The 23,940-nt window shown below is 33.6% G+C and overlaps 1 protein-coding gene across 1 annotated transcript; it reads left to right on the top strand.

The window, feature by feature from the left end:
- Nucleotides 1-2,420: 2,420 nt before the first annotated feature.
- LOC134267098 (heat shock 70 kDa protein 12A-like) lies at nt 2,421-23,940 on the top strand. Its single transcript, XM_062749322.1, has 5 exons — nt 2,421-2,446; nt 2,751-3,063; nt 8,405-8,623; nt 10,303-10,450; nt 22,880-23,940. Exons 1-5 carry the CDS (start codon nt 2,421-2,423, stop codon nt 23,938-23,940), a joined length of 1,767 nt encoding a protein of 588 aa, XP_062605306.1.

Here is a 23,940-nt window from a genome sequence, read left to right as displayed (position 1 = left end):
CAATAAAACCAATATTTACAACATATTTTTCAAAAATTATCTACAATAAATATCAAGTAAAGTCTTTGTATGTCCATATCAATTCCAATGTACCACGCGACTGCGTCGTGACACTTCCCGTTTTACGACGGACTCCCGCCAACTGGCTCCCAGTGGCCATGGGCTTCCGGTCCAGGTAACGCTGGTACCACGCGTTCACACAAAATGGTCCTAATAGATAGAATAAGGCCGGAATATCTCTGGAATAGCACTGGAATATCTCTGGAGCCTTTAAATTAAATAATATTTTAAGTTGCAAGTTAAGTATACTAAAAATAACACGTCAACATTGACTACAGTTGCACCTATTGTACATGATATAAAAAAGTACCGGTAATTCTAACCTAACACAATTATAATAAGAAAAACGTTTAGAATACACATCTTACCCTCTATACAATAGGTCGTAACTGACCAACGCCTGCAAAACTTTACTTCAGATTCAATAAAGGTAACAATAAGAAGAGGTCCAATACATGGTAAATGAAATAAAAACCATAAACATAATGTAAAAACAACTATAATCAAAATATTGGCAAAGCCTATTAGCTCCAATGCGCCAAGAGCCAAAAACTATATATTTCATTTATTGTGTAAGCATTTTGCTATCTTCAGAATTTGATGTGATGAGATTTCCAAATCTCCAAAATGCGTACAATCGTACTATTTCGCAATTCACTCGCACTGTACTTGTATTGCACTCGCTGTCAATCATCTGTTTTCGTATCATATTCACATGAAATCGTACGGCATTCCTTTTGAGTCGAAAAACACTCGCAAAAATCGTCGAACACTTGCGATAAATCGTAGGAAACTTGCAGAGTCGGAAGTTTTACGAATTTCTTCGAGTGTTCTACGAATGTCGAAGATTTACAACAATTATGTGTACGAATGTATTGCAATTGCTGAATGATCGCTTACGGATAATTAAAATTCGTACTGTGAACACGATTGTTTAGAAAATACTCAAAGCAATCGCCACATTTTGCGATTTGCTGCGATGTAATACGAATAAAGATGTTTACGATAAACGCCGAATTACTGCAATTTTTTAACTCGTACTCTGTCGTAGCCAAAAATAGAGACAGTGTGACACGAGCTGAACGTACGATTACGCACGATTAGAACCACAAACGATTGAGTCTAATACACGCACGATCTTGCACGTTACACGAACGATCACGCACGATACACGAACGATTCTACACGAAGGGTTTGTCAACAATAACGTTGCAGCATCTGTAAACATTAACATTTATTTACTGAGTTCGAGGGCAACATGTGCTTTCTCGAACCGAAGAACCAAAGTGCTTGCATGTTTTATTTATTTTTATTTGACATACAAGTTTTTTGTACTATTTTCCATAATGTAAACCTCAGGCCTGTTACTACTAAAAACTAATATGGTTGTAAAAGATTTTCGTATAAGATAAAGACCAATGCTTTTTATTTAATCACATTGGATTTTTTTTTATTACAAATCAACAGAATTATTTTGTTTTACATGTACATATGATAAGGTGCTTATTTTCATGTCGTCTGCGAAGCAGAGCAGCACTTAGGGATCACTTTACCCGGCATCTGTCTGTCCGTCTGTTTAAAGTCACACCTTGAATCTCAAGAATTGTAAGAGACTTGATCTTTTGAACATTTACTTGGCAGTATGCCATTTGGAAATTACCATAAACTTTCTTTTCTAAAAAGTTTAAAGTGTCAATATACAGTATATGTTTTTGACATTTTAGGAGTAATTCTGATATTTAGCATGTGCACTGATTGCCATAAAACATCATGAACAATACCAACGTTACAATTCACTTGACCTTGATCTTTGATCTACAAAGAATACCCTGGACAAATTAGTTTAACTTAAGACTTTTGAATATTGAGTGGCGGATGTTGATAATAATGTTTTAACCTGTTTATGAGCTCATAATACTGTTCTTTGGAACTGTATAATATTTAGTAACTAGACAAACTGATATTTAAATATTTCAAAAATACAGGGATCGGGATCCCACAACAAATCGTGTATCAATCGGCAGTCCTCGTCTAACTCCGCAACGCTGCGTGGTACGAGTCATTCGAGGAGCTCCGAGTGATCGTGTTGGGTGTCAATTGGTGTCAAGACTTTGAAACACGTATTAACACATGTAACATGATATATAATTATTTATAATAATTTCAACCTAATAATTCATATGAGGGTTGAGAATCATATTTTTAATTGAAAGAATCTATTGCATGTGGATGTTTTTGTGCATTTATGATCTATCACGCTACATTTTTTGCATGGAGTACTGTATATACTAGTAGCATATTAATAGATGACCACTTTAAGATTTAGTTACATCTTTAAAGAAATAAAAAGCAGGTAACATATGCGTTTACTTATTGGAACACTCTGGTTAGATAAAAAGTATATCAAAGTTTGACATGTTTTGCGAACTTTGCGATAAGCCCTTCTATTTTAACATATTTGAATTTTGAATCATTTAGTATCTTGAGGTCACAACAAATGTGTTAGCACTTTAACCTCTGCACGAAACAAAAAATATAACCAGAATGTCATAATAATGAAAGCTAACAAAAAAAGTGAAACAAATATAGTATGTACAAGAATAAATTTCAAATTTTGTGTTGTTTACAAAGATTACTGATCGACAGCAGTTTTGGTGATGTTTATATATACAATTTTCACATCTTTTCAGCAAAAGACTGCAGAGCGATGACTATCTATTTGTCGCAGCGATTGATATAGGAACAACATATTCTGGTTATGCGTTCTCTTCAAGAGACAATTACAAAGAAAACCCCACTGAAATTATTACAAAAACATGGAATGCTTCTTCTGGAAATTTGGAATCTCTTAAAACATCAACGTGCGTCCTTTTTGATGAAGAGAAGAAATTCCATTCCTTTGGGTTTGCCGCTGAGGACAAGTTCATGCAGCTCGCATCCGAAAACAAACACAAAGAATGGTTTTTCGTCCACCGCTTCAAGATGGAACTCTACAACAAAAAGGTATTTCATGAAATAAAAAAACGAATTCCTGTAAATATAAAAACATGTATTATTGTGTTTCTTAGAAGATCATAGCTATTTTATATAATTTTATAATAATAATAATTTATGCTAAAATATTTATGTAAAATAATTATGCATAGCTGTCCAATCCATAGCATGTTTAGATTTCCTGTCAGAATTCATTGCTACATGTATGTATTATACCACGGTAAGAACAAGGAAATTAGGAATATTAACCTCTTGCTTATTTTAATACTTGGTATAGTTGCAATATTTTAAAAAAAAAATATTTTATGCAAGAAGATGATTTATTTGGCTAGTTCTCGCCATTTTCACAGACTGAGTGACTGATTGGCTTAGCACCAATATCTACTTTCATCAAACTACTATATATGGCGCTGTGGGAATCGTCTCAGGCACAATCCACTGCAAATATTAAATAATCAATATAAGTGCTGAAAATGATCATGAACAAGCATTTGAAAAATGAATATGATATTTTCATTGTACAACATACTTTTGTATATGTTGACTGTTGAACAAATGAACACTAAAATTCTTTACACCAGAGTTCTGAACCAATCGGGTTGAAATTCATCTTTATGAGAGATGTTTAGAAGTGTTAAATAATTATTTCAATCTTTAAATTTCGCTTGTCCAAACGATTTTACCGCTGGGCAGTTTGTGCCCTGACTAAGGAACAGTAGAAGAAACAATTATTCATTTAAGGGCACGTGATAAGATATTGACATTGTACCTACCGGGTTGTAAAATATCTTCATCTTCTGTCAAAATAGATATCCAAAACTAGTCATGATTCTCCTCTTCGTGACACTCTCTTCCGAACGTTCCTTCTGCACAATACCAACATGGCTGCGAGGAACCCCCAAATAATTTAAATTTCGGAAATCGGCAATCCTCGGGTGACTCCGCTACACTCCATTCAAACCTCGGATGTGATTAGTGGAGGAATACGCATCACATCCTTACATTTCTCCGCCGGAAAATGCCTTTTCACTCATTTCATATTTCGCTCTGCATAACGTTCTTATAACGAGGTTATGAGCGAGGTATGAGTCAACCGAGGAACTCCGAGTGAAATTTCAGCGCGGTGTATTGCATAAATTCATAGCTTATCGAGCCCGACTTCGATCCCGATGCAATTGTACTATCATTAGTCTACAGTTTTAGAGAAAAATCCAAGTTATATTCCACAGTTTTTAAAAATTTACATTAGGATTAAATAATTGATAAAAAAAAATCCTGGCGTATTGTTTTTTCGGCCTATCTAGATGTTATTTATGAATTTATTGCAAACTTTATATATTAAAAAATATGGGATAAAAATGTTAGTATATTTGTCTGTTAATAAAATGATATAACCCAAATTGCAGTTTTGTGTTTATTTTATTTAAATATGGAGAGGGTGCAGTTTTCCTTACAAAAATATTAGCGTGTTGTGTTTTCGACCTAAATATAGTATCAACGCCCAATCAGTATTGGCTATAAATATCCAGTGGATATTCCAAAAAATAAAAATTTTATGGTCTGTCTTTTAAAAAAAAACTAAAGGTTGCATATTTTGGTTGCAAATACATTTAATAGTTGGTTCAACCCATCTGTCAGTAGCTGTGCATTTCCGTAAAAAAATCAATGAATTTACATTGCATTTTCAGTAAAAATCTGTAAAAAAAAAGTGCCCACTTTTAAGGAAGAAAAAATTCGTTTGATCCACCCATTCATTTCAATAGTCATGCGTTTCTTTGACAGAGATCTTAATATTCTGTCGGAAAAAAATTGCATCAAAAAATCTTTGTAATTAACCGATCATATCATATCATGCGGTATCTGAAAGGGAAACAGACTGGGAAAAAAAGTCGAAAATACAATACGATCGAAAACAGGATACGAGACGAAATAGATACAAAATAAAATAAATAAATAAATTTGAATAAAAAATGTTTTAATGTAGGTTTACATAATGACATCGGTTCAACAATATCGGACCAACACTACAACGGTGTCCATACATCAGCATTAAGAAAAAAATGTCGCACTGATATCGGAACAATGTCTATGCATCAATTGTTGTCAAGACAATGTGGGACCGATGTTGGTACAATGTCAATAAATCAACCCTTTGTCTGGTGTAATTACAATGTCGGACCGATGTTGGAACAATGACAATGCACCAACTGTTGTAATGACAATATCGGACCGTTGTTGGACCAATATTGTTTTGCCAACCGTGATACGTAGCCGATCTATGATCATATACATGTATGCCAACGTCGGCTCAATGTAAGCTTGCTATCTGGGATATGTCTTTTACTCCGCAGAATTCCCTTGATATACTATATAGAGTCTTTTAGACTTCCTCTTTTAGTCTCGTGAATTGTATTATCACCTCCTATTCTCGACCAAAACCACAATCTTCATTTTGTCTGCCTTCTGCCTTAACAAATGCAAACTCTACAGCGTGTTGAATGGCGTCATTCAGATTTTAGAGACGTGACTGTTTAATTCTAAAGCGCTCGCCAACACTTACAAGAGCATCGATAAAAAAAATCTTTCGCCAAGGTTTTATGTACATCTGGAGTTGTTGGATATACCAGACCTGTGCGTCGTGTAATGTCTGGAAATAGCTACGGGATTGTGTCTGACGATTTTTGTCGTCTCTCCCAAAGTTGCGCCTGTAAAGTTCCGTCTTATCAACTGGGAAAAACATTTCTTCCAGGGACTTGGAGAACTCTTTAAAATCCATTTTCAGATATTTTGAAAGGTTTCCAAGCACATCTTGGGCTAAACCTTTTAAGGACACGGTCAGATACACCCCCTTTTCTTCTTCAGACCAATGATTCAAGGAAGCATAAGCATTAAAATGCGACTAATAGTCTAACGACGATATATTTCCATTTCTATTTTTCCCTGTGATGACTCTTTGAAAGGTAGAGGATTGATTTTGTGAATATTCTACCGGAATTAAAATTTCGCAGGTCGATAGGTCAGGAGCTAATATTCATGGAAATTTCGTGCGCATCTGTCTATGTGTCTGATGCAAACTATGCCAAATATGCACGTAAATCTCGTGCTGTCTTTGTGTTTGACGTCAGTGGGCGAAGACTATAGTAATTGGCATTGGAGTCCTCGTGTAATTCTACATTTGTAAAATCTATATCTACAATCTTATTTCACAATGAAATGAAAAAATATTAGGAATCACTTTCTAGTTAGTAAAGTATTCAAGAGACATCCATGATAGTGGGAATCATTGGATAATTATGTGACTTTGTATGCCCTGGCATACTATACTAACTAGACAATGATTCCTTAAGTAGTTGCATCATACGCTTCGGATTTCAACTTACTAGATTGTTTTTTCCCATGCAGTCCCGATCAGCAAGTGTTTCAAATCTGTCAAATTTAAACTTGTTGTTACATTGCTTGGAACAATTTTGTGGGTTCCAAAATATAGCGTGTGGCATGAAGCTGGTCTATGTTTTATGTCACTGACGCAGCCAAAATCAGTTTCGGTCTGCCTCAACCTTTACTTTAGATCTCGCTCTTCCAAACTCTCGTCTTGTATCAGAATTCATTTCTTCCGTAACACCAATGCCAGAATATCTATTTGTTATTGGTGCCGATGCTTTTTGTCTCTCTTTTTCCTTCAAATGCAAACTCTCACTTGAGAACTCTTTAATTTTCTCGTTTAACTTATCTCCCTATCAACGTCGTCCACGATTTAAGACCTAAACTTAATTTTCTCAAACAAAGGTCTTTAAAAAGCAAATAGTTCTTTTAATACGATGATACGAGTATACAAGTGGTTTAATATCATTTGACCCCATCGCTGCCACTAAAAATTTGCTATTTGTTTTGTGGGTTTGTCTAATGGATTTAAATTAGGCCCCTCATGTTAATTTTAATAAAGTTTCCGCACACAGACATCAAAAATGACGACAGACGCAAATGATTTATGCATTTGTAAGCTTCCTTAGTTTATAACCCCTAGCAATATAAATTTTCAATGCTTTTTTCAATGGTTTCATTTTGATATTCTCTTTTCATTAAAACATGTCCGTTACCTATAAAACCAATGTCTGATTGTTTTTAAAACTCATTTTGAGTATGCCTCCTCGTGTATTAATATATACATGAATATGGCAGATCTTATGATTTCCTGGACTTGTTTCTTCTTTCTGAAGGTGTTTTGTAAGTTTGGAAATGAATCAAGTCAACGGAGGACAAAACTCAATGTTGTTGTATCAAAATATTAACTCTTTATTTATCCACAAAACATCTTTACTCTTAAGGAAGTATGGGTTTGGATGCTACCACGAAGACATTTAATGTAGAGGGTTCCCAATTTTTCCTCTCAAAAACCCTTTATTTTTTGCAAAAAATTATCTTTCTAGACTTCTCCAGAAATTGAACTGCCTTCCCGAAAAAGAACGTTGATTTATAAGACAACTTATATTTAAGAAATGACAAACAACTGTCTCTGTCCTCTGTTAATTCTATGCAATTTTCAGACCTTTGCTGTTTTGTTACATGTAAGTGCGTCTTATTGTATTTTTTTAGGGTTTAGAACAACGGATTCACGTTTTTTTTATCTGTTTTAATTTCAAACAAACGTAGATAAGAACAATTTCTGATTTGTTTAAATCTATTGTTAAGATATTCCTACACGCTTTTGTCTTCATTCATTTTACTTCAAAACAGAGGATGCCGATTGAATACTGAACTTTAATACTGTTAAATGTTTCTTTGAAATAGTGTTAATAACCCTTTAATTGTTGCTTATCAAATTAGCAATGTGTAAAAAGTAAAAAAAAAATCAATCATCATAATTGATAATTTGTTAAATTTTGGCAAACAGAAAATTGGTTATAAAAAATTCTTGTCACCAAAGACAGTACAAAAGTTTGATACCCATTATGTCCTTATTGTTCATTGACGTCCACCTGCTCAAGTGTCTATTAAAAAGATATTGGCTGCTGTAAATATTACAAATTTCTGAGAATCTTTTTTGGGGACTCTTACCAAGTTTTACGGCATCTCTAATGAAGCATTTAATTTCACTATTTTACGATTCCTTACCATTCATTTTAATGCATTGTCTCGAATAACCCTTTTTCAGAAATGGAAATGAAAAGATCAGCTGAAATTTGGTCATCTGAACTGATATTAATTCATTAAGGATTCAATCATGAGAGAAAGTCTAGCTTAAAATCATATATGTATTGAACAGATCTAGTATAACTATTAATAAATCAATAGGGCCAATTTCGATTTGTATATGTCTAAGGTTATACATGTATGACAAAATTCCTTTCAGACTCTCGATGAAAATCTGTTTATCAAGTCAGAGAACGGAGAATCACTTCCTGCATTGACAGTGTTTTCTGCAGTTATCAGCTACCTTAAAAATAAAATGATGGAAGATATGATGTTAAAAAACCTTAACGTCCACGATTATGGATTGAGATGGGTTATAACTGTTCCAGCAATATGGACAGACTCATCAAAATCATTCATGCGTCGCTGTGCCATAGAGGTATATAATATTCTCAACTGTCCAGTTTTCTAAAATCTTAAAGATTTATTTATATTTTCTACAAATTCCAAGGATCGTGGAAGCCTTTTCAGGATAAGAAATATTTTTATGGTCTTAAAACATTGCATTCAATTGCAATGATATTTGCTTTTAGACACAAAAAATTGTGAAACTTTATTGAATTTGTCTTGAAAAGCAATTGAAATATTCAAGGTTTATTCGAAATATCCCTTGCGTTAATTAAAAGGTAAAATACTTTGAGCTTAACTGCAAACGACTGGGTTTAAGATTTTAGCTTTGATTTTAAACGCTGATTTGTCGCGTAACGCATTTTACGTTTAAATGCAATAATGTTTTTGTACGCAGTACTCATTTCTTTAAAAACAATAACCTTGGCCTTCAAACCCAGTAATTCTTTCTTGTCCTTTTTTAAAGGACAGCAACTTGTATTATACCTAAACCATGACTTTTTCTTATGTTGCCTTTGTTATAACACGTCATTCTACTTAATAAATTCACAACAAAGATTTTTTTTAATAGAGCGTTTGCTCAGAAGAATCCGATTCTATGAAATTCGCCAATGCACAACTTCCTAATAAGTAAATCTGAGGAAAAAAAGATATCGGAATACATTGGTCCATTGTGCTATTCAATGATTGATAATAACACACGTACAATGTACATCACGTCTCAACACAAAAGAATATTGTGTACATGTATAAATGCAAAATTAATACAACGCATTTATTATTGTGTTTAAATGCAAATGCAAACATTGTATCCTTTGAACGCGATGTAAGTTGCAATCAGTTGTATTAAACCGCAATTATCACACAATAATTATTGCGTTTAAACGAAATCTTTTTTTTTCTCTGAACAGACTTCAAATGTCCTCAGTTCAATATTTATGAACAACAAAAAAAAAATAAAAATAAGTGATAAAAAGAGAATTATTTTTTTATAATTATTTATTGTTTTGGTTTTTTGAAAAAAAAAATATTTACATTCAGTGTAATTTTCTTTATGAAATCCATTAGAAATCCTCGACGTTCAAAGCTCTATATTTACATTCAGTGTTTTCTTCATAAAGTCAATTAGAAATCCATGACGTTCAAAACGTTCTACGAGCGAGAAATCTTGTCACCGCGCATTAGAATACACAGTAGGAACTATACGCATTTTCAATACTTTATGAACACCAAAATGTACATTGTTTGACATAATTTAATTAAAAAAATAAATAACTGTGTTGAATTAACGTTAAAGTACAACAAATGTGCATTTAAAATTAATTTTTCACTTTTTCCCCTCGCAATGTTCGTTTGCGTTTTTAACTTTACGACGTTACAAACAGCTGTTACGTCTATATAGCACATCAGTTTGGAAGGGCGCTAAATTCACATTCAATATTACCGAAATAAAAAAATTATGAAGAAGACAAATTAAAGAATGTAAACATAAGTATAATTGAATTCATATTTTGGGATGTTTTCTGTCCTATAACACACCTGACCGTGTCGACAAATTTTCAAACCGCGCTATCGAGCGATATTTAATTTGTCGGCACAACCAGGTGTGTTATAGGACCGAAGACATCCCAAAATATGAATTCAATGCTTAAATAGAAGCCTTATTCAAGAAAAAACTAGTTACATACTTACATACCGTTTTAAATTCAGGCCGGAATCGCTAAAGAAAGACTTACAATAGCTCTGGAGCCGGAGGCAGCTGCAATTTACACAAATTTTTCTTCCATTAGACGCACCTTTGCTTCTAGTTCCATATCATGTAGGAAAGGAATCAAATACCTTGTCTGTGATGCTGGTGGTAAGTATATTTAAAGAATGAAATGCTTTATTTGTTGGTTATTTTAGGAATTTAACGGTCGCAGCTGTTACAGAAAAAATACATAACCCGCTAATTCTGGTTATTGATGGATAAGCCACTGATCAAGAAATCTGTACAGGCGACATGCCTAATGTTCATGCAGTGATAAACGCAATAGGTTTTCTCAAGAAATAAAGGAGAACTTATTCAGTGGATGTAGTATAAATACAAATGCATAAGGTAATATAATATTCACACTGTAAGGAAAATGTGAAGGAAACTGAAATTTCCAAATCTTTTTTGAAGATAAATATGGTCATTGCATAAGAAAATTAAAAACAAGATGGTTTTAGTAACGTAAATATAGATTGATTGATATGTTTCAAACAATAAACTAAGTAAGGTGGCGTATATACTGAAGCGCACAATTATTTTTTTTTTTCAAAAAACATGTTATAAACAATAGAAGACTATTTTTAATACAGGAAGTTTGATACATGCAATTTATATAAATACATTATTATTATTTTGCTAACCATGCTGTATAGTAGTAAACATAACGTATAAAATTTGCTTTTCTAGAAGGGGCACATTTCTTTTCACTACGTTTTGACATTACTAAAGTTGAAGTACAATCCAAGCCTCGAAAAAAAAACACATTTATTTGAAAACAATTTAATAAAAGGTTAAAATTAAATAATGGTAAGATTTTGCTTACGAAATGGACAGTATGTTTTAACTTTACTCTGGAAATGGACATTGGACAACTATGTTAACGTTACTCGAAATAAAAAAAAATGCATGATTATATATCCAAAGGCGGATTCAAAATTGATCAATGAGGCATACTGTATGACAATGTATGTAATTTGTATAAATTAAGGAAGTCAATTAACAAGGTGAGACTGACGTTTATCTATAAGGAAGAAACTACAGCTATATATGTACCTCTCACAATATGCGTCACTATCAAATCTCTGCCCTGTTTAGGATATAACATCATTCGCCTCTCACATGTTGAGAAACGGATGTTTGAGTCAAGTCGGAATTTAGTTATCATATTCAAACAGAGTGTGTACTAAGTCGCTATATTTCAGTGGTTGATGAAAATTTTGGATTTATTTTTATATCATGAATTGTCTAATTACATTAATAGTTTTGTAAATAAAGTTTCAGTCGAAATAAGTAACATTGATTATTTTGTTGACATTTACAACGCTCGATTGAAATATAGTGCTTGCTGAGGAAAATTTGATTGTATTAAAACATGTTTTAGGCATACATTGAAATAGTATGACCTTTAGTTACAATTTAAACTAGTGCTAATTGTAACGGGAACCGTTACAGATGTTCCCCAAACGCTCCCCAACTCCCTTTCGGTGCCATATTCCCTGTAAGTTTCATTAAATAAGACAAACTCTGTGCATTTTTGACTTTAACAACGTTTTTCCAGAAGGATACTAATTATATTCAATTTTTAGCATTGCACCCAAGCGCATGTGAATGCATGTGCGTTATGACCATATCATCTTGTCTTTCAAGAGTATTTTAAAATATACTCGTTTCAAATGCACGCACGTGCGTGCACGTGCATGATGATCATACCTTTTTGTAGGAGTCCCTTACATCTATCTATGTTCTAAATCCCATCCTGTTTGGTTGAAAAACAAGGGAGTTATAGCCATTTAAAGTTTCAGCCAATCAGATTGCAGCACACGTGCATGCGCGTAATTTCATGATTTTTTTAATATCATTTTGTAGGATATCCTAATGCATGACTATATTTTAAATTTCAAAGAATTTCGTCAAAAAAACAAAGGAGAAATAGCAATTTAAAGTTTCAGCCAATCAAATTGCAGCTCACGTGCATGCGCGTGATTTCATGATTTTTTTTTTCTACATCATTTTGTAGGATATCCCAATGCATGACTATATTTTAAGTTTCAAAGAATTTCGTCAAAAAACAAAGGAGATATAGTCATTTAAAGTTTCAGCCAATCAGCTTGCAGCACACGCACATGCGCATGCTTTCATGAAATTTTCATATATCATGCGGTAGATCATTATAATGTAGGACTATGTTCAAAATTTCACAGGATTATGACAAGAAACAAGAAAGTTATTGATACTTTAGTTTCAGCCAATCAGAGCAAAGCGCACGTGCATGCGCGTGAAATCTTGCTATTTTGACCATGCTATCTTGTCTATACTACTAATGTATCCTTACATTATGAGTTTCAAAAAATTTCATCAAAAAATAGAAAAGTAACGGCAATATTCATTATATTGGTAATTTCACCTAATGCACGTGCGTGCTCTTGCAAGCACGTGCGCGCAAAATGACCTTTGTTTGGCAACTCTACATAACATGCCTACTAACCCTAAAAAGGTTTCACCTAAGTCGGATGTGTAGTTTACAAGATCACTCGTGGACAAAATTTTCCCAGGAAGAAGAAAAATAATAATAATAATAATAATAATAATAAGAAACAGAGTAAAAACAATATGTTCCCCAACTTCGTTTGGGGAACATAATAATGAGTCAGCAGGAAAATAGTGATTAACCTTAGCTTGATTCAGTGATAGTATTGCATCCATACATGTATATTTTGATATCTATGTCTCCTGGCTACTACATATTTCTTAAAAGGAATATCCAAATGCAGCCAAGGGACAAAATTACTCGACACTTTAAAATGGATGCCGAAATTTTTACATCGTGCTCCTTGGTTTTTAGGTTTTATTTTTTTTTTTGAAAACAATAAATGTCCAACTTACCACAATACTATGTTAAATTACCTTTCATAAATTGCCTTTCATCTTTAGTACTTCATTTTGTCTGCCGGGAAGGGTCTTATACAGGTCCGCAATGTCGGAGGTTGGTATATTTTCCAAGGCAGTCTGAATTTCCGCCATCAGCTGATCTTTTGTGTTAATGAATTTGGCAAAGGTTTCTACAATCCCTACCCAGAGTTATCGTTCGCTTCGCTACAATACATAAGTGGAAAGATAACTCTGGGTAGAGATTGAGGTTTCCAGGGTTCCTTTTTATATTTTCACCAAATATTCTCGATAATATTCAGATCAGGAGACTGGACAGGCCAAGATGTAATAATTATGTTGTTATTGGCTTCTTCCCCCCTCTTCCTCCTCGATTTTCTACCTGTCCCGTTTCAACAAACTTTTTAACAATACTACGTATTGTTGACCTAGGTATTCCTAATGTTCTCGCCAATTCAGATGCATTTCTGTTGTTTTTATTCCCTTCTACTACCATACTTGTGGCGGACATAAGTAATTCTTTCTCTTTCCAACCCACAGGTACTTGTTTCATATTCGGCGTACTCCCTACCTATATTAACCACAAGGTACCTAACTCATTTTCGGGCAACCCCGCTTCAAGCTCGTATTTACAAAAAATCAATTATACATCTACATTATCTTGACATAGTTTGAATCGTTCCAAGAGATATTTTTCTGCATTGCTGACGTCTTCTATTAAGATCTTTTCTCGTAAAATGCTTGTTTATTCATCGACTATCAGCTGGAATCATATTTAGACAAACTATAACACTGTATAAGCTACATTCACTTCATGTTTGTCGGTTACGGATTTTTTTTTTATGAAATTAAAATCATCTGCAAGTGAAATATAATTGGTAACATTTTTAAACATAATATATTATTAGGTACTTATTATACTTTAGCCTTATCCAGAATCTCCTGTTGTGATTTTTTCAACGCCATGACTTTACTTTCACTTTTGGGTTGCTTAACTTAGTAACCAATGAAAAATCACTGTTCAAACACCCAATTTTATGTTAACCCCACCAAAATCTACCTGATTCAAGATAAATACTTTACCGCCTGTCAATCATAAAAAACAATAGCTTCTGATCTGATTGACAGGTAATCTACCTGTGCTTTCTGATAATCTTTTGAAAACAATTACGAGGTCACGCGTTAAACTCTTTCATGTACCCGCATAGTATATAGTTAGAAAACTCCAAAATGTTTGAATTTTATTTTTTAAAAAATCGAAAGTGGATTATTAAAACATTGGTAATATAAAATATTTCTTTTCTATCTTCACTGCTGTTTGTTACTTGTAAATGTTATATCGTCCACGTTATCCTTAGAAAAAAGAAACAGAAAAGAGTGTAAATACGAATAATGACCCCCATCGAATAATGACTGGGGGTCATTTTTCGACAGCGAAAAATGACCTCTGGTCATAATTCGACGTAGAAAAATGACCATTTTGCCCGTAGAAAAAGTGTCACCACCCTAAGAATTTGAAGAACCCACGTGAAGAAAAATGACCCCCATAGAAAAATGACTCCCTGAGGATTAAATCTGAAATTTTAGGGGGCCAAAAAAAGACACATATTAGCAAAAATGCTCAGCTGAGCTTATTTGGACTAAATTGATGATATGTTGATCTCATAACATACATAACATACGATTAAAGCTATATTTAAGGGCAATGCAATAGTTCAGAATCTAAAGGAGTATCGAGCCTAACGGGTTGGGTAAACATTGTTTTTCGATGGTGGAAATCTTAGTACTGACAGAAAAAATCATCAGCTTAATATATTATTATATCCTCCGCTTGAAAAGCGGGAGGGTATACAATGATCGGGACGCCCGTCCGTCCGTCTGTTACGCTTTAGGGTTTCAATTTGTTATCCGCAACTCCTCTTATATACAAGATACAAGATACAAGATTTTATTAATCCAATTTGGGCCCCCGGAGGAGCAAAAAGATTTACAAATAGAAGGAGGAGGATCCAAATGATAGAACAAACATGATGATGATATTACAAATAAAGAGCAATTGTTAAAAAAAAAAACAAAAAAAGTATATAAGAGATATACTGAATATACATACATGTATTGTATTGTAAGTTACATACAAATATATATAATTTATACATATATATATATATATATATATATATATATATATATATATATATATATATATATATATAGTTAAGGGCAAGAAACTGGGAAAGAGGTATATAATTTTTTATGCTTATCACAATATCTTCAATTAAGGTAAATTACTAAGGAATGCAGCAAGTGATCTAAGGATGTCTGGGTCTTCATTAGTCATGAGCCAATAAAATTGATTATCATAAGATAGAGATTGAAAATTTTTACATTTAATTTTACAAATATTTATGAGTTCAAGTCTTTGTACATTAAGATGAGGACATACAAGGAGAAAATGAATTTCATCCTGAATCTCGTTGTGATGACAAAGTGAACAAATTCGTTCCTCTCTTGGTATTTTTTGGTAACGTCCAATTTCAATTTTAAGCCTGTGAGCCGATATTCTTAACTTTGTTAAAACTGATCTATGTTGATTGTTTGTAAGAATATCTAGATAAGGTTCAAAACAAAATTTAGTCTTTATGCTGGTAAAGGTAGACAATTTGCCATCTTTATGTAAATTCCTATCTTTTTCCCATTTTAATTTATAGAAATTCAGTAATATTCTTTTCAAATTGGTTTTAAATTGTGGGGTTGACATACCTAGGAAATCACTAATTTTAATATCAATATGGTTAAGTAAGAAGTTAACACAAGAATACCATGAAGTAAAACCATTTTGGTGTAGTGTTTTAGAGCAGTTGAAAGCCTCACTAAGCAAGGGAAATTCACCATCTAGATTCTCTAATCTATGCCAGTATAACAACATATTTTTAATGACATCAAAATGTAAATAAAAGTAATGTAAATAAATAAAATGTAAAATAATATATATAAAAGGATGAGTTTGTGAAATAGCTACGCCCCAGTATGGCAACATGACGAAGATTAAACTTTTCTTAACTGCAATTCAAATATAATGGTACCCAAAGTAGGGTCTTCTCATAAGAAATACAATTGCAAAATAAGAAAACCCTAGCTCCACTTGTTCAAAATTAATGACTAAGGATAAGTGTTTGAAAGGTAGGTCAAACTCAAAGGTCACTGGTTAAAGTTGATGGTTTCTTAAGAAAGGTTTAATGTAACAAGGATTACATTTGTGAAGTAATTAGAGTATTGGTATCTACCGTTTAAAGGTTATAGCCAAAGTAAATTAAAATTTGTCTTTTTTGGTAAGATTAGACAAATTCCATGGTAAAGGTGAAAATGTCAAATTCGGTGGTACCCAAAGTAAGGTTTTGTCACGAGAAATATATACACATATTGAATATGAAAGGCATAGCTACAATTAGTGAAAAGTTATCGTTATGGTCAAAGTTTTTGCGGAGAAACAGACCGCCAGATAGACAGACACACATATAGGACATGATAAAACTATATATCCACGATTCTTCGATTACAGGGACATAAAAAGAAATGGTCTTCAATTAACTTTTTGGATTATGATACAGTATAAAGAAGACGTTACAAAAATGAAAATGTTTGTTCTGATTTTCATATTAAATTCTCTGAAAAAATGTACTTAAAACTGGTTAAAAGGGTGGAGTAAAACAAGAATTAAGAAATGTAATGAATAATGTGTGCTAAATCAAAAGGTTATGTCTACATGCATAGTTTTTGCATTAGAATGTGTATTTCACACTAGCCCATAGCTTTACAGAGCATGTTTTTAGATTTTATACCCACCCCTCCCCCTTACCTATTTAGGAGGAAGTCGATTATCAACAAAAGCAACAACAAAAAAACTATCCTACCTTTATTTTTCTATAAGGAGGTACTTAAAATAAGCTTAAAATAATCTACTATTCTGCTAATTTTCAACGGTTACTTTGGCACAATAAAGTATACCACCACCTACATTTAAAGTATGCTTTAATCATGACGATCTAAATTATGATATGATAGAATATTGTGTGAAGGCTTACATGTTACTTCATTTCAAAATTTCATCTAGAGCCTCTTTCAGTATTACTGAAAGGTATAGAGTTTTATTTATATTTTGCTTTCATTTATTTTATTTTATTTATTTTTTTTTTATCTAACGTATTTTTTTTGGGGGGGGGGGGGTAAAAATTTCCTCTTCTTTCATTGTCAAATAGGATTTGCCAAACTTATACAAGGTAAGAGTTGAAATGACACGAAAATTAATTTTTCTATTAAAGAGCCTGATTGTTGCATGGTTTGATTTCTACAAACAAGTGGAATATCACTCTTTTAGCAAACAATAGAATAAGGAATATTAAAAGGAAATCTTATTACTTGACAATTCAAGAATCTCTTTTCACTTTAATGGGGGTCATTTTTCAATGGGAGTAAATTTTTGATAAGACAAACATATAAAATAATGACCCCTATGACACTTTTTCTACAAAAAAATGATTTTTTCTACGGGTAGGGGGTCATTTTTTGTCGTTAAAAATGATCCCCAGTCATTATTCGATGGGGGCATTATTCGTCTTTACACCGGCTCTATTTGCTGTTATTGGAAGTCCGACGTTTTAAATATTTTTTTTTTAAAAATGGGATATAAGAAAAATATTCAGCTCTAATAAACGGCAAAACTATAGTTTTTAAAAGATAATTTATTTCGTACATGTACTATGGCTACAATCTGCACGATGTTGTACAGAAATTGATGCCAGAATTAATGCTCGAATTTCCACTTGCGTCGGTATATATACGTAATGAAAATGTGAAGATAATTAATAGTGATCGATTCTGAAAAAAAATCTTTCTAACAATTAAATTTTGTTAACACACGAAAAATAAAAAGTATGGAATATTTTGAACAACATTACTGGCCAGGTTAAAAAACATTCTGATTGCTGTACATGCATGTTCACATGCACGACAGATTATTATTTTTTATTTCAATATTTAGACTTTTTTAATCAAGTGATTTCTTTTATTGAAGATTATAAAAGTCTCGATATTGTTGATTTGTAGTTTTTACTCGTGATATTTTCTTTTTTTTTTAAGGAAAGCATTTTCTAAACGATATACATATATTTTATTTTTTTTCTTCATTCAAGACATAACCATGATTACGATGAATGCGTTAAGTTTACCAAAAAAATTTCATATTAAAATAATTATTTTACATAGTTTCACTCAAAACCAGTCACAGAAGACGTAATGATGGCCCTAATTACCAAAGACAGACTTCCCACATGTAATGCTACGTTTGCACAGATTTTTGACATCTTGGGTATTTAGGGTCTCCAGGTAAATAGCACCACTGTTACTTCGACCACCACCCCCAACCCCCCTCTTCAGGTAACCGTACGGTAAAAAAATTTAGTCTTTAACATTTAGACCCCAATTACCGGAAGTGAATGTAGCTAATAGTTTGTCTTAATTGAGCAAATTGTGGTTTTGTAAAAATAGAGATAGTTAATGTAATTTTGTTCACCCCTCGTATGTTATAAAAGCCCACTAATAATTTTTTTATGCGTTGATACTATATATATTGCTAATGATCCGTAAAAATAATGAAAAACAGAAGATTTGGAAATATTCCGCAGACAAGTATTCCTTATTAACCTTAAGAATCTGAAAAAAATACAAAGTTCCCCATTTCTCTCATCTTCAAAAACCATATCAGGTGAAATGAGTTTTTTTCAGAGTGGACATAATTTTTGAATATATATATATATATATATATATATATATATATATATATATATATATATATATATATATATATATATATATATATATATATATATATATATATATATATATATATATATATATATATATATATATATATATATATATATATATATATATATATATATATATATATATATATATATATATATATATATATATATATATATATTTTATATATATATATATGTGTATACTTGTCAAAATTTCTAACGCCCCACTTTCATTTCTTGAAAATGGAAGAAACCGTTATGTTATTATTAAAGTCCTTAAAAACATAATCTGCTGTATGTTCCCTTTCATGTCTGCTTTTGAAAAAAAATTGAATACAATTAGAAATTATTCAGCCGTGACCGTTTTCGTTGTAAAGCGTGAGTACGAGTTCGAAATGGTTTTCGGGTGTGTTTTTCGAAACGGTTTTTTCCATGTGTTTTTTGTCTCAAGATCATCTTAAAAAAACAGTCAAAGTTTGGGGGAAAATGCGACGCATGTCTGCACAAGAACGCGCAAGAGCAGTATGCATTGTCCAAGCCGGGAGCAGTTCACGGAAGGTGCGTTTCTTTTCGCTTTGTACAAATTGTTTTCTTCCAACATTTAAAAACTAATATAAAAACTAAATAAATTGATAAAAACTTTTTCAGGTTGCTAGAACTTTCAACCAAGTTTCAACCAACTAAGGCTCGTCCGGAAATTCAATCAAACCGATAGTACAGATGATCTACCCCGAAGACTGAAACGTCGAGTGATGACACGCCAACAGGACAACTACATTAGAGCAGCACATCTGAGGAACAGACACCTTACAGCATGCACAGCAGCGCAACAAAAATGGGAACGCATGGCAGGCCGCTGAGTGACCCAACTGTGCGCAACAGAGGGAGGGAGGGTGGACTGCGTGCCAGGAGGCTTAGTTTTGTCGGACAGGCACAGACAGCTCCGTTTGGCTTGGGCAAGGCGCCAACCAAGATTTACAAGGGCGGACTGGGGCCATGTACTCTTTACGGACGAGTCCAGGTTCAACTTGCAACGATCTGACGGACGAAGTGGGGTTTATCAAAGAAGGGGTGAGCGGTACACTGACGCCTGTGTGAGGGAAAGAGGGCCGTTTGGTGGTGGATCGATAGTGGTATGGGCGGGTGTGTCCTTACACGAAAACCAGAATACTTCCAATTCGAGGAAACCTGAATGCTGCTCGGTATCAGACCGACATCCTTCATCTGGAAGCAATTTCCCACATCAAAGCTAATAGAGGAATGATGCTTATGCAGGACAACGCCACTCCCCACACTGCCAGAAGTACACAGCAGATGCTGCAGGGCCACAACATCCGTTTACCCGACTGGCCCCCATGTAGTCCGGATCTCAATTCTATTGGACATGTGTGGGACGAGCTATACAGAAGGATAAAACAGATTCCCCAGCAGCAGAATTTGGCGGTACTGGAGAGGGATCTTGTTAACACATGGAATAACCTCCCTCAACGATTTCTGCACAATTATGTGAACTCTATGAGAAGCAGATGTCTTGCTGTCATTCCTGCAAATGGGGGACATAATCGGTACTGAATTGAATTTTGAATTACAGGGTATCTATGCCGGAACTTAATTTTATCAAGCATAGCAAAAAACTTTGATGGAATAAAATGAAATTTATTTATTTATTTATTTATCCTTCACCTTACATAAAGATGTAGTCAACATAATTGCGTTTAAAGGTAATGATTTTAAAAAATATTGTCTGAGGCGTTAGAAATTTTGACGTATTTAAGAAATAAGGTATCATTTTTAAACATCTATCGGGATATAAATACGGGTCGGTCACGAGATTAAATTCCATAAAGCCCGAAGGGTTTTATGATGAATTTAATCTCGTACCAACCCGTATTTATAGCCCGATAGATGTTTAAAAATGATACCGTATTACTTATATTTACATCTGTAACTTATTCATACTTAGTATTTGCCTAATTGTGACTTTTAACGTGTGAAATGCATTATTTTTCAAACCCAACGGCATGTATGTTATTCATTGAACGCGCGTCGACGCTTTATGACGTCACTAAGAAATTACGTCAAACGATTATCCATACGCACATCTATGACCTCTTGCTTGACCCATATATATATATATATATATATATATATATATATATATATATATATATATATATATATATATATATATATATATATATATATATATATATATAAAGCATTCAAAAAACCAACAACACTGGATATCCCAATATCATTAATAAATTTTTAAATATTTTAGGACTTATTATCGGGAAAAAATAATTAACAAAGGCGTAAGCAATGCATAGTTATGTGGGTTGTTCGAGAGTTGGTGACGCAAATTAACTGTAGAGTTTACACTAATGTGAGAGAATAATCTTATTTAGTATTATCAGGAATTTGGTCTAGTTTACGTTAATTCTGATGAAGTAATTCAGTTTGTTAATACCATTAGGGCGGAATGACTTCAATCTATGCATCTAGATCTTTTCTTTTTCTCTAAGCGTCTGTCCATCTTGGGCTATGGTCAATCACCACTACTGTCATGTCCTCCCATTTGTTACCCTCAAGGTTGAAATGGTCCCCCAACGGGTTCATTGAAATTTTTGGTCCTAATGGTTGAACGGTGGTTATTGACTCTTGCGCTGACTATGCGATGACCTGGCATGCCTTCTTTGTATATTTTAGGAAGCAGATAAAATTGTCCTGGTCTACAGTCAATAGGATTTAAGGCCTCATAGACGTTGATAGCAATTTCATTTTTCTCAAACATATCGTCAAGAGTTTTGGTAATGGCGGTGGAGAATTCTTTAGTAGGGTCCAGTTTCCTATAGAAACGTTCGTCTGAGAGTTGTCTCGGGCCTCCGCCATGTAATTCTCTTTATCCAATACTACAACTGTAGAGCCTTTGTCTGCTTTCTTGATTACAATGTCATCCCGATTTTTTAATGATTGTAATGCAGATCTCTCTTCCTTTCTCAAAATGTCGGGAGTCTTGTCTGACATTGAAAGGAGCTTATCTATGTCTGACTCATCGTCGTCAATATACGACTCGAGCGCACTGCACTTTCCGGGTGCAGGATTCCAGTCACTCTTGTGCTTAAAAGGTTTCAGGTCTTCTAGGTGGTCCTCTACATGTATATCGTGTAAATCTGGATTGGAAGAGTCGTATGAATTAACTTTGGTTCTTCCCTAGAGAAGTCTTCGGAAGAATGCTAGTGAGTCCTCTCTGACTTGTTTTCGTCAACCTCATTTTGCGTGGGGCAAAAATATAGCCCCTTTGAAAGAGGTGAGGTCTCCGATTCCGAGAAAGAAACACTAGATGTATTGAACACTGGGCAGACGTAAGCTTGTATGGGGTCCGTTCCTCGCAATTGTCTGAAAGCGTTTGAAGCAGATCCAGTGGGGTTTACGTGTTTTGTTAACTCTGACCGGTTGTTCCTAGAAACAATGTCGCGGAGAAATTTCTTACTTTGAGTCTTGTTGACTTGACTTGTTAGGGCAATATTATAGGTGTCTATAATATTAAGAGCTTCATTAAAATCGGCCTGTGACATGATATCGTTGAGGGATGATTCTTGTTTAGTGGTAGTGCTAGTTATTAAATATTACTTTACATTATATATTTCCATGATTTCAATGGACGAAAAGAGTCAATATAAAATGGATCCGTCACCATTTTTTATATGTAACTGACCTGCGACAACGTTCATGCACATGTCAAAAATATTTCTATTGCCTAAGCCACACACCTACTAAGATTATCATGAAATGATCTTTACTAATGATTGAATAATGATTACAGGTGGAACGGTTGATATTACAGTACATGAAATGATTGATGATGAAGGACATGTGAGGGAACTCTACAAAGCTTCTGGTGGTGACTGGGGAGGTACAAAAGTGGATCAAGAAGTTAAGAAATTTTATGAAAAAATTGTAGGGAAAGATGTAATGGAAAAATTCAAGGAAAGAAATATGGAAGGAGCTTTAGAGTTAGCTAGAGATTTTGAAACAAAGAAAAGGGCTTTTAAACCGAATTCGGAAAAAAAAGTACTACTAAAATTTCCGCTATCCCTTCAGGACATTTATGAAGACTTAAACAACGGTAATACCATCGAAAACGATATTTTGAAGAAAAATGTAAATAATGATGTACAAATTCGAAGAGACAAAATCGTAGTTTCTGCAGATGTTTTTGGATCTTTCTTTACCCCATCGCTTGTGAGCATATGCAATCATATAAGCAAAATTTTTGAAAACCCTGATGTCAGAGATGTTAAAATCATTCTCCTAGTAGGGGGATACGCAGAATCAGAAATACTTACAAGCGAACTAGAAAAAAAATTTCCAGACCAAAAATTGGTGATTCCTAAAGAACCTGGACTTTCCGTTTTGAAAGGAGCGGTGATATTTGGACATGAGCCAGAATTGATACAGGAAAGAAAAGCAAAATATACCTATGGAATAGAATGTTCGACAGTATTTTGTGAGGGAAAACATCGCGAGGATTATAAAAAAGAGGTTGATGGAGTGGTATATTGTGCGAGGGTTTTTGATAGACATGTGAAAATTGGATCATCACTAACCGTCGGAAAGTACCAGTCTACTCGGACTTATAGTAAGCAAGCCAACGCCCTGGCACAGAATATGTATGTATACGCTAGTTCTCAGGAAAATCCAAAATATGTTACCGATGACGGTTGTTTCCTTTTAGGAAGTACAAAATTAGAATTTGAAGGAGGAAAAACCATGGGGGCAAGTGTGATAGAGGCACAAATGTCGTTTAGTGGGACAGAGATAGAGGTGACATTGACTTGTAAAACTACGGGGAGAGTCACCAAAGTACATCTGGAAAATAAATAA

The sequence above is a fragment of the Saccostrea cucullata genome, unplaced genomic scaffold (genome assembly GCF_032062105.1).
Source record: "Saccostrea cucullata isolate Sc308-1 unplaced genomic scaffold, CSIRO_AGI_Scuc_v1 ctg736, whole genome shotgun sequence".
Taxonomy (NCBI): Eukaryota; Metazoa; Mollusca; class Bivalvia; order Ostreida; family Ostreidae; genus Saccostrea; species Saccostrea cuccullata.
Note: the sequence above shows the minus strand (reverse complement) of the source record. Positions and strands in the feature narration are given on the sequence as shown.